Source organism: Engraulis encrasicolus, chromosome 24 (genome assembly GCF_034702125.1).
Source record: "Engraulis encrasicolus isolate BLACKSEA-1 chromosome 24, IST_EnEncr_1.0, whole genome shotgun sequence".
NCBI lineage: Eukaryota > Metazoa > Chordata > Actinopteri > Clupeiformes > Engraulidae > Engraulis > Engraulis encrasicolus.
The window spans coordinates 20,893,528-20,906,027 of NC_085880.1; the positions used below are offsets into that span (position 1 = coordinate 20,893,528).

General features: G+C 40.8%; 1 protein-coding gene across 1 annotated transcript in view; it reads right to left on the reverse strand.

The window, feature by feature from the left end:
* The window catches only part of ablim1a (actin binding LIM protein 1a), a 66,994-nt gene that overhangs the window by 30,735 nt on the left and 23,759 nt on the right, over positions 1-12,500 (reverse strand). The window contains exon 2 of the mRNA XM_063190870.1: positions 8,429-8,581. Within this exon, the coding sequence (XP_063046940.1) occupies positions 8,429-8,581 (153 nt within the window). The remainder of the gene's footprint in view (positions 1-8,428; positions 8,582-12,500) is intronic.

Sequence of the window (12,500 nt, forward strand, 5' to 3'; positions counted from 1 at the left end):
AATGTATTCTTTTGTTCTGTTCATTAGAGTTGGAAAATTATTTGGTTAATGTTCCTTATAGGATACAGTTATCAGACCTGTTCCCATCTCGGAAGATAGAGTTGGCTGTAAGTCACAAATTAACTGGCCCTGTTGAATCCCATCTCTCAACCACACAACCCATCTGCACCATGCTAATGCTAACTAAGCAAGACAACAATGCTAATCTGAATGTGCAATGAGAAATGTCCATAAGCAAAGAAAAAAACATTTAACATCTGAAACAATGTCGTAAACAAATTCTGGGTCTCAAATGATGCACTTGTGCACTTCACTGTTCATGTTTCAGTGTGTATGGCGTACTAATTACGCACTAAAAGATAGTGCCCGTCATCTGAGCCACAGAATAAGACAGAAGTATGTAAAAAAAACATGATATGTTTGTTTTCATTGTCTATTTTTTGCATCTACACCATCCAAATCACATAAACCAAATGGTCACTGAGCACCAATCTCTATCAGCATAGACTAACAACTGGTGACATAGCCCATCATAAAAGATGAAAGGATGTTCTTTGTCTGTCCGGCAATCAATACCACACAATGCTGTCTGTGCACTATATGAGGTAGCAGTGCACAAAGAGTTACAGGAAGCCACCCAGGGACAGGAAACGACGGAAGCTGCTTCTCTCCGGCTCATTGATCAGAGTACCCTGTCGTCCAAGGGCTGGAATAATAGATTTCTGCTTTGGGGGGAGGCGGGAGGAGTGAGAATGTCTTTTCCAGTAATGTGCTGATGCGTCAACTCAGCACTGTCCAAGTCCGAGTCAAGTGTGATGTATAATGTCCTACCTGATGGAGATGCGCAGTCGTTTAAGGTGAAAGAGTAGCTGAGGAGATCCTCGCAGGCCAGGGGCCTCATGTACAAAGCTTGCTTACGCATGAAAAAGCTATACGTAAGTTCTCATACAAAACTTTGGATGCACTAAGTTTGACTTAGTGTCATGTTAAAAAGTGCATGTACACGGAATTTGAAGTGAAGTGGAATGTGTGAAAACAAATTTATGCAGCACAGAGTGTCATACACAAAAACACAGCAAAATCCACTCAGGACATCCACACGTCATAGAGGAGATCAAAGGGTAATTTTTGGTGTTAAAGGGCAACTACAGTATTTTCAACATTAAGCCTCTTTTCTGGGTTGCCTGCAATGTTTTGGAGTCCCCCTCACCGTTTTTTTTTTTTTTTGGTGTTTACTGTGGTCCGTTAATTGGCTACTACAGATTTAGTCTCAATTCGCTTTATAATGGCCGTCTATGGGCATGTCCAACTATGTTTTGAAAACCACCCTTAACATTTGTTTTCAAGACTGTGCAATTAACCAAGTGTTCAGGGGTATTCACTGATATTCCATATCAATTTTTGTGGCTTCTGTGTTTTATGTAGCATTTTGTAAATACCTTTTTTTTCTTTAATTCACAAAACAGCTAATAAAAAACGACAGAAGCCATATTTGGCTTTCAAACTTGTTCTGGATTATTAGTGAATACCCCTGAACACTTGGTAAGTCTTGAAAACAATTGTTTAAGGTGGTTTTGAAAACATATGGACATGCCCATAGACGGCCATTGTAAAGCCAATTGAGACAAAATCTATAGTAGCCAATTCACAGAGACAGCAGCAAACAACAAAAAAACGGTGAGGGGGACTCTAAAACATTGCAGACAACCCAGAAAAGAGGCTTACTGTTGTCGGTTGCCCTTTAACTTTAGTTTATTTTTTTTATTCTTTGTGTGAGTTAAACCAATTTGTTTGGTTGAAACAGTGCTTGAAAGTGACAGGCTATTTAAGGTAGGGATGAAATGTGAACAAAATGTGATTCAAATGAAGTTAAGATGAAGATCAAAGGTACATGAAGCCAGGGGTCATGAAAATGCAATTAATTGAGAGTAATTTAATTAAAAGATAAGTCACATAATTAGGATGAGAGAGAAACAGGATTAATAGACATAGTAAAATAGAGAAAAATAGATTAGGGAGCATTAGGGCTGGGCGGTTCTGGAAAAAATGCGTATCACGGTTTTCTTGCTGAAAATGAATATCACGGCACTGCACGATTTTTTTTTCATAAGCGGCGATTTCCCCCCACATCTCAATTTTTCTGAAGAAAAGACTGAAATTAAATTTAAAAATGAGATAAAATCCTGCATTTTCATTGATCTCCATTTCTATTTGAATCACTTTTTTGGAATAATAAAAAAAAACCTCTCATCAAAAAGTGAACCTTGTGAAAACCGTTATCACTGTTTTTTTTTTTTTACGGTATACCGCCCAGCCCTAGGGAGCATGGTTCAGAAGTGCTTGAAGGACACATAAAAAGAGTTTTGTATTTTATCAAATTATTTAAACTATACTTTGAATGGCACACTTTGCTACATTTGAAGAAGCATCTTTTCAAAGGTCACTACAGTTCAGTTGTGTGGCATGATAACTGCCCGTTTCTATGTTTGGTTTAGACACGTGGCTCTACAGTAGCTGCCCTGGGTTAATGAATTGAAATTTTCTGGACTACATTTTGATGCTAAATAGCTTTGGTGCAAAAAACAATGTTTGACACTTTGAATCAGATTTTTTTGAATATACAAAACCTTCTATGATAGCATTCAAAGTTTGTAGATTTGGATTAGAGTAATTTATAACAATCTGAAGCCACCCATAAGAATTCATGGTTGCTGCTGAGAGGTTTTTGACATACAGAAAGGGGTAAGACAAAGAGACTGCCTCAGTCACCTACTTTTTGCCATAAATATTGAACCATGATCAGCTACCATCATCAACACATGCGAAGTGAAAGCCCAACTGGGAAACTCCAACTGCCATTGTCATTGTGACACAGCACACAAGGGGTAGCCCCCAATGGCGCCCGAAGGGGAGCTGCACGGCGGGGCGTGCCATGCTCAGGGTACCTCAGTCATGGAGGAGGAGAGATGTGGGAGACCACTGGCTAATTACTCCTGTCACCAACCTGGCGGTTTGAGAGTCGAACCGGCAACCTTTGCCCTAAGTCTGAAGCCCTAACCACTTACCCATAACATGCTATATTCTGTATTCGATTCTTCTACTATTCTTCTTCTACTCTATTCTATATCCTATTCACTCTGACTGAGGTATTCTGAAGATACAGTGAGGAGAATAAGTATTTGATCCCTTGCTGATTTTGTTGGTTTGCCCACTAATAAAGACATGATCATTCTATAATATTAATAATATTCTATAAAATGTATATAAAATGTATTCTAATATAGAGAGACAGAATATCAAAAAGAAAATCCAGAAAATAACTTTGAAGAATATATTTTAATTGATTTGTATTCCATTGAGGAAAATAAGTATTTGACCCCTCTAGTCAAAGAAGACAAAATACTTGGTGGCAAAGCCCTTGTTTTCTCATACAGAGGTCAGATGTTTCTTTCAGTTAATGACAATGTTTGTGGATATATTAGAAAGGATTTTTGCCCATTTTTCTTTGCAGATCATCTCTAAATCACTTAAGTTGTATGACTGTAGCTTGCCAAATGGGAGCTTCTGTTCCCTTCACAGGATTATTATAGGGTTAATGTTTGGAAACTGTCTAGGCCACTTCATGACCTTAATGTGCTTCTGCTTGAGCTACTCCTTCGTTGCTTGGGCTGTATGTTATGGATTATTATCATTTTGGGAGGCCAATCCATGACCCACCTTCAGTCTAGTGGTGGTGGGAAAGAGGTTGGCATGCAGCATTGTACGTTTATCGCCGTCCATTTCTTGACAATGTGAGGTTGTCCTGTGTCTTGGCCAGACAAACAACCTCAAAACATAATGTTACCACTTTCATTTATGATGTTGGAGAAGGTGTTGTTCTTGGGATCATAGGCAGCATTTCTCTTCCTCCAAACACATCGAGTTTTGTTAATGCCAAACAGTTTGATTTTGGTGTCATCTGATTCCAAAACCTCCCAATCATATCCTAATCCAGTTTGACGTTCATTGGCAAACCTCAGGTGAGCCTGAACAGGTTCCTTCTGAAGCCGGGGTACCATACATGCAATGCAGGATTTTAATCCGCTGTGGTATCAAGTGTTTCCAATAGTTTTCTTAGTGATTGAGGTCCCAGCTGCCTTGAGATCATTTCCTAGCTCCTCCCATACAGTTTTGAGGTGCTTTATCTCCTTTTTTCTGATTATTAAATTCCCACAAGGTCAAATCTTGTATGGAACCAGAGACAGGCCTAAGATTGATGATTGATTATCATTTTGTATGTCCTAAAATTGGTAAGAAATGCACCAACAGTTTGCTCTTTAATATCCAGGAGCCCATTTCAGCCTTGTTGAGTTCTAAAATCTTGTCCCTGACATCCTTTGACAGCTTTTTGGTCTGTCTCATGTTGGCGAGTTTAGTTTGATTGATTGACTGATTCTATGGACTGATTCTGCAGATTCAATGTGTCTTTTGTGCAGGTTACTATTAACAGGTGTGTTCAATTCAGATAACAAGTTGATTGGAAGTGCCATTTGATCTGCGGGATCAGAACTCTTAATGGTTGGCAGGGGATCAAATACTTATTTCCCTCAATTAAATATAAAACAATTATTATATATTCTTTAGAGTTAATTTCTGGATTTTCTTTTTGATATTCTGTCTCTCCATATTAGAATACATGTTATCATTAACATTAAAGACTGATCATGTCTTTATTAGTGGGCAAGCCAACAAAATCAGCAAGGGATCAAATACGTATTCTCCTCACTGTACGAATGCTCCATTCCTACAAACCAGTGAAACCACTACCCGCATTCCATTTTCCTGGATTCCCCCAGTGCATGCCATAGGTGTTATAGGTGAAATGCGTAGGTGACCCGTGTGTGGCCTATTTTGGTGGTAATGGCCAACAGTCTTACTAGTCAGCAAAGGTCAATTCAGACAAAGGTCAATTCACCACACGCTTCCTTAACAAGTGGAACGCCGAGTAATCGGGTGCCTTTGAGAAACACCATTTCTTTCTTGTTTAGCAGCATGTAAGTGACCGCGGCCAATTATAGGTGATCCCATTAGCGTCAATTGGCCTTTGTCTCCTGGTTTAAAAGGCTTAAAATAGGACCAGGAAGATCCCAGTGTGATGGCGGTCAGTAAGAGTGGGCCTTTTATGACCTTTGTCCCACAACTAGTCAATTATACACGCCAGCCCACACACCATATATTGGGGCCAGACCTTGCTGATATACACATGGAGGCAACCATACACACTGGGTGCATGTATACTTAAACAAGTAAATGCAAATGCAAACACTTGCATGCATGCGCGCGCACACACACACGCACACACACACATACACACACACACACACACACACACACACACACACACCCTCACACACACATGGTGACCAGGGATTGTACTGAAAAAAATGCTGCATCTACAGACTCCTCTCCTCTCATTTTCCACACCTGGTGCTGGTTCTACTCTGCTCTGTTTTCGTTTCTCCGCTTCAATTCTCTCTTCTCCTTCACTCCTCTACACTCCTCTCTTCTCCTCTCCACTCCTCTTTTCTCTTCCACTCTCCTCTTTTCTCCTCCACTCTCCTTTCCTCTTTTCTCATCTCCTCTCCACTCTTCTATACTCCTCTCCTCTCCAACTCCTCTATGGAGTTGAGTGGCTGTATAGCCGGTGCTGTGGAGCAGACTAGGGGGGAACAGGAGCCTTTAACTGGATGAGCCAGAGCCATGTGCCCGGCCTGATGAGATTTACTGCTCGCCCTGCAAGCAAATTAATTCTGTTTTACCACTCGCCACAGACAGCTGATCAAATCCTGGGATGCTATTTCAAGCACCCTTGGCAGCCAATGGCTTTCAGAAAAAAATAGCTCGCACTATTGCTGTATGAGAACTCTCCGTCTAAAAGAAGAGAGTGGAATTAAGAGAATAAATTCAGCTGGCAGGCAGCCTCAGAAGAGTAGCATTTTAAAAGCAGCTACCCTGTGATATTACACTAAAATACACATTACACATATCAAGCAATGTAGCTGTGTGTGTAGTGTGTGTGTATGTAATGTGTGTGTGTGTGTGTGTGTGTGTGTGTGTGTGTGTGTGTGTGTGTGTGTGTGTGTGTGTGTGTGTGTGTGTGTGTGTGTGTGTGTGTGTGTGTTTGTGTTTGCGTGCGTGCGTGCGTGCGTGCGTGCGTGCGTGCTCCAATCCAACCATATACTGCCAAGCTTGGATCAGTGTTTCAAGTGGAGGGAGGGAGGGAGTAGGAGTGCGCGGTATGGACGGTATACTATCGTGCGAGGTATTTTTTCCCCCAAGGTATGGATTTTGTCCATACCGCTCTACCGCCATAGCGCATTGCGTCCTGCAGATGGCAGTAATAGACAACGTTTTGAACATCCACAGACTGTCTCTCGTAGTAGCCAAAAGAATATGTGGTTGTAGAACAGAAGCACAATTTCATTTAAGCTTTAAGTGTAAAATGTATAGTTAGTGTAGTGAACTATGGTTTTAAACTGTATGTGATTTCGATTCTGGTCTCCACAATTTAATGTACAGTGGTGTTTGAAAAGCAAGTTAGCAAGCTAACAGCCCAAGTCATTCATGTCAATGCTGGTGTCTGACAACAGAAGTGCTAAATCTATGTGCTACTGGTTGCTTTACATTTGCGCCAGCCTTACTGTATGTTACTGTGTCCAGGTGAGATAATATCATTCACGATATCTGGCTGGGTGTTAGTAACTTAGATGACTGTTCACTGTTTAAAATGTGATTTAGCGATTTCGCTAACGTTAGCACGCTAACCGCTGCTGCAGTGATAGCTGCCATTTAAATGCATTAGTTCTACAATGCATTGCTGGCTGCCTCATGTGAAAGTTCGTTTTTTTTTAACAGCTGAACCATTAGGCTTGGCATAATCACAGATGCAAGCACACATTTCCAAATTACCCCTAGCAACTCCAGAAATAGAAAAAAAGGTCAAATGAACGATTTATTGGATAAAATCCATGTTCAGTTTGACACCCCTCCCTTCCCTAGTTTAACCACTTCTAGACAATTGACAGTGTTGTAGTGCATATTGCATTGCATTTTTACATAGTTTTTGTTTGTTTTCAATAGATTTGAATAGCAAGAATTCACACACATTACAAAAATGCAAATGTTTAAAAAATGCAAATGCAGAAGTAAAAAAAAAGGCGTTTTGTACATTTTGCGACGGAATGCTTACATTTTACACAAATGTAAAATACCGTGATATATACCGTGATATATACCGTGGCTAAAATTTTACCGAGGTATACATTTTTGGCCATACCGCCCACCCCTAGGAGGGAGGGAGGGTTAAAAAAGGCTCTGGTCCCATAGGTAGGTTCAACAGTCCAAGCAGCTGAGGTCAACCTAAATGACTAGCTTCACAACGCAACACCACGAATCTGCCTCTGCTGGATTAGACAGAAGAATGGAGAAAAGAAGAAAAAGGGGAAGAAAGGGGCTGTCTGCAGAGTGATGAAATATTTATGTAGAGAACATCTAAAATTAGAATGCGCACAGCAAACACTCCGGCTATTCTTACACCGAACAGAAAAAGTAGTTTATTTCTGGGCACCCCGTCTCGAGATAATTGGCTTAGTGACTAATGACCTTACCTTCTAGCCTAGTCAAGCTGGGGAGGCTGTGGTGATACTGGTGATGTGGTGGTGGTGACGCAAGTTGTGTCCATGAACACAAATACTGTATATTCATGCTGCATAGAGTAACATGTATGTACACCTTTGAGCCACTCAGAAGGCTATATGGATACATGTATATACTGTATAGTATGTACAAGTCATGTTCACTGGCCCACATCAAATTGTGCAATGTGAATTCACCCCTCATAACCTCAACATTGTGCTGTTTGGTCCTCACATATTCACTAGGTTCAACGCCGGACAGCATAAAAAAACATCCCATACCAGCTGGCAACCACACTCATCGTTACTTCGCATACAGTAAGAGAAAACAAGTGAAGGTTCTCATTTCCCAAGGTCATGGTCATGAAAGGCATTGCACAGTATTGGTATTGGTATGCGCTGTAGCCAACTAAACAGATAATTTAAAAATACCAGCGTTAATATAACTCTTGAGTTGAAATCTATTCCATTTCAGATACCATTTGGTCCCACTCAAAGTGTTAAACTTACTCTTTCGTCAGTGTAACATTTCCAGAGTTTATTCTACTCTACTAATTCTATTAATTCTACTACTTCTACCCTGCAGAATTTTACACTGACCTCTGACACACTTTCCAAAGTATTGCAAAATACTGGATCTCGACTTATAGACAGTCTAAGTTTACTTTGATATATTGATGGCCTTTTTCTTTCCTGTGTACTGTAACACGTTGACATGGCAGCAACAAAGCAATACAGTAGTCTTCCCCACTCACCTTTACAGGTGAAGCACTTGATGTGGAAGTGGCGTGACTGCACCCTCAGTACCTCTCCCTTGCATAGCTCTCCACACTTGTAGCACTGGATCAACGGCTTCTCCTGCGGGTGGTGGTGGTGGTGGTGGTGTTGTGTCTCCTTGGTATGAGCCACTGGAAAAAAAGAAGAACAAGAACGGTAACATTAACACATGCTGCGAAGGCGACCAGGGGGACAAACGGGTCAGCTGCCTCGGGCCCAGGTAGAAAGGGGGTTCTAAACTGGGTCCTCATTATATAGTATGTATTGTGTATTCATGAAATGAAAGGCTTTTCTATTACTTTTATTAACCCCTTAAGACGCAGCTTTATACATTTGTGTATGGTAATGACCAAGTCGTGGTGCATTACTTAAGGGCCTGTGTTGTGTCATAGTATTGTAGTGCTATGGTACATTTCAATGTCTATTTCAGCGTGCCACTGGAGGTATGGCGCACATTAAGGGGCTACCTTCTTTAACTTCTATTTTTTTACTTCTAAATAAATTTTTATTTTTTCCTTTTAAGATTTTCACAAGTATAAAAATGTTGAATATGAAAAAAAAAAATCTATCTAGTATCTACTGTAGACTGAAGAGTCCATTGCAAAACTCATAGTGTTCTGGCAACACAGGTCACCATTGTACTGCCCACTTCTCATCCAAACTAGTCAACTACACAGAACAGTTTGACATTTCTTGTTCAATGTTGTTGAAGCAACACGTCAAATGTCCGTTGTTCAGACCTGCTTTCTTGCTTTTTAAGAAAATAGAAAAAGTAGAAAACGTAAAATAAAAAAGTAGAAAACGTAAAACAGAAAAAGTAGAGCCACAACCAATGGGGCCATGAAATAATAATCAAAAGGACGCCAGCCCGTCAATCCTGCTGTCTCAGCCCATCACTACTTCAAAGAGTGCTGGTTGGCACACACACACACACACACACACACACGCACGCACGCACGCACGCACGCACGCACGCACGCACGCACACACACAAACACACACACACACACACACACACACACACACAAACACACACACACACACACACACACACACACACACACACACACACATGCGTGCACGTGATTATGCGGAGGGAGGGAGCTGACAACAGCGATCTCCAGCGTCCCCTGAGATTGAGGATGGGCTGCACTGAGACATGTGCTCCAGAATAATAATGCACCAACACACTAACACATCCCATATCCTCATCTATTACCCTCTTAGGGTACAAAGCATTGCAGCCTTGAATAGCGAGAACACAAGATACAGGACAAAGCAAAACTTCATTTTCAACTAAACACAGACACGTGGCAAGAACTGGCAGAGAGCCATGTGCTCCAGAATAATAATACATACAGTAAACACACCAACGCAGCGCATAAAATCCTGCTGATGTTCTCAGGCACAACGCAATGCAAGTCCCATACTGTAAACGAAACACACATGAAATACTAGTGGTATCAACAATAATCGATTCGGCGATGCAATGCAATGCGGGGCATGGGCGATCCAATTCAATGTGGCAAGTTCCAGAATCTATGCTGCAATTTGTTTAAGCTTCAATTACTTCCATGGATAATTCGGGAGCAAATAAATGTTTAATTAGATAAAAGCACTTCAAAGCATTGAAAACTGCAAGACTGATACAGAAAACAGCCAATAAATTGTTGCTTAGTATCTGACTACTTGTATTGCCTCATCATGACTGATGAAACATTTGCTTTGCTTTCAGTAGAAATGTAATGCATTGCAATGCATTGTAAAATTGAATTGGATCGAATCGAATCAAAACCTCCCGAATCGCAAACAAATCTAATCGTGAGGGCAGTGCCAATTAGCCTGGCGACGCCATCCATGTACTCCACCCAAAGATTTTGGCTCCGCACATCGTCTGGCAAAAGCCTCAAGCTCGGTTCTCTCAGTGTTTCGCCAATCAGCAAACAGTTGAGAGTGGTGATGTAGAACTCACCCGCGAGCTCCGTTACTGATTGGTTAAGGTAACTATATTCACACTTTCGTTTTGTTATTTGTATGCTTTTGCGACGCTATAACGTAACAGGCATGCTAATAAAGCACAATATGGGTTTTAATTTGAGTTTGGAACTTCAATTAATTTAAATGATAGAGTAAGATCAGACCATCTCCCATCGTCCACCGAGACGGATTCCTCATAGCTTTTGCCAGACTGATTGACGGAGTCAACAGTCGACTATTCGCCCAGGCTAAGTGCCAATGCACACCACTATGAAATACATAGCAAAACTTTTTCATCAACTTTTTCAACATTTTCAACAAGACTTGGCTGTAATCCTAATACAGGGACACAGCAACACATCCCATAACACCCGCAGTGAATACAAAACAAAGATACAAGACAAAGCAAAACACAGGCACATGGCAGTTAAGACAGGATTTTGTGGGATCCATGTGCTCCACAATAATGACATTTAGCTGACACTTTTATCCGAAGCACCTTACAGTTATTGTCTTTCAGGGTATTAGTAACAGTCCCCGAACCCATGTGGGGTTAGGTGCCTTGCTCAAGGTCACTTCAGCCCAGGATGGAGATCTAGGAGGAGGTCAGGTGGGATTTAAACCTACAACCCCCAGAATGAAAGACAAACTCCCTAACCACTAGGCCATGGCTGCCCAACACATCCCGTAATATCCTTATCTTTTTCTTCAGGCGCAACACTTCCACTCACTTAACATTTCCGGGCGCCGACGTGAGCGGCAGCAATTCTGAACAACAGTACTCTACTCTATTACAATACATGTCTTGAATTAGCATCTTTTCAATAACTAAATGTATAACTTGCTGAACACTGAAATGAATGCAAGGATTTAGTGAAAGTTTGCCAGGTCTAAACATGTATCAAGTGTTCCCAAATAATAATAGACACACCAGCACAACGCATGAGGAGCACAGCTCTTCCTCATGTCTCCGTCCTTACACATTTACAGTTAATCCGCATTACAGTGCAACAAGACAACTGAGCATGGCCACTTTGCCTACAGTTTGCTCCAGATGTTCTGTATAAGAATAAGGTGAGCAAGAATGTTCTTAAATGCAACATTACATGTGCTCTATCAAACTAACCTAGCAAACCAACGGCTTGCTCTACAGCTCATTTTATACAGAGAAAGATACAGATCAATAAACATTTGCTCCCTTCCTGGTGTAGATTCTGCTGAAACTTAAATTCCATTTTTTCACCCAATCACTATCTACCTGTGCTCTACAATTCAGAGAGTCTGTGACATCCCTCAGTCTGACATCCCTCATGAGCGACTGGCACAGTTAAAGGAACAGTCCACCCTGTTTTGATTTTCACATATTTGCAGTATTTCCAAGCATTATTCATAAATGTGCATATCATTTTCTTCTCAGTGTTTTCAGTACTCATATTTATTGGATCAGAATTAGTAAATGTGCATCATTAGCATTAAAATAAAAATTATACGCACATTCATGAATAATGCTTGGAAATACAGCAAATCTGTGAAAATCAAAAAAGGGTGGACTGTTCCTTTAAGGCTCAACCTCAACCAGGTCCATGGAAGTTGTCTGTGTATGTGTGATAGAGATAGAGAGCAGATAGAGAGACGAAAATAGTGAAGGTTAGTGTGCAGGTTAGTAATCACCTCTAGTCATGGGTACTTACTAGGGGTGTGTATCTGGATATATCGTCAAGGGCCTTTTCACGATACGCGTATTGTATTGGAAGTGTCAGTGTCGATACTTCAGCCTAAATTGAATTTTGAATGCTACACAGTAACTGCCAGACATACAGTTTTGTGGAGGCAGTCTTTTACATTCACTACAGTGTAACTCTTGCTCTACAGAAAAAGTAACATTTGGTCCTTCATGTCTATTTTCTAAAAAAATATAAAAACAAAAAATGTAGGTCTATAATATTGCGGTACACATGTATCGTGACCCCTGTATTGGGATGCGTATGGTATCGAGAGGTGGTTGGAGATACCCACCCCTAGTACTAACCTGCATTCTCCACTATTTTCTGCTCCCTTTTCTATATCACTTGT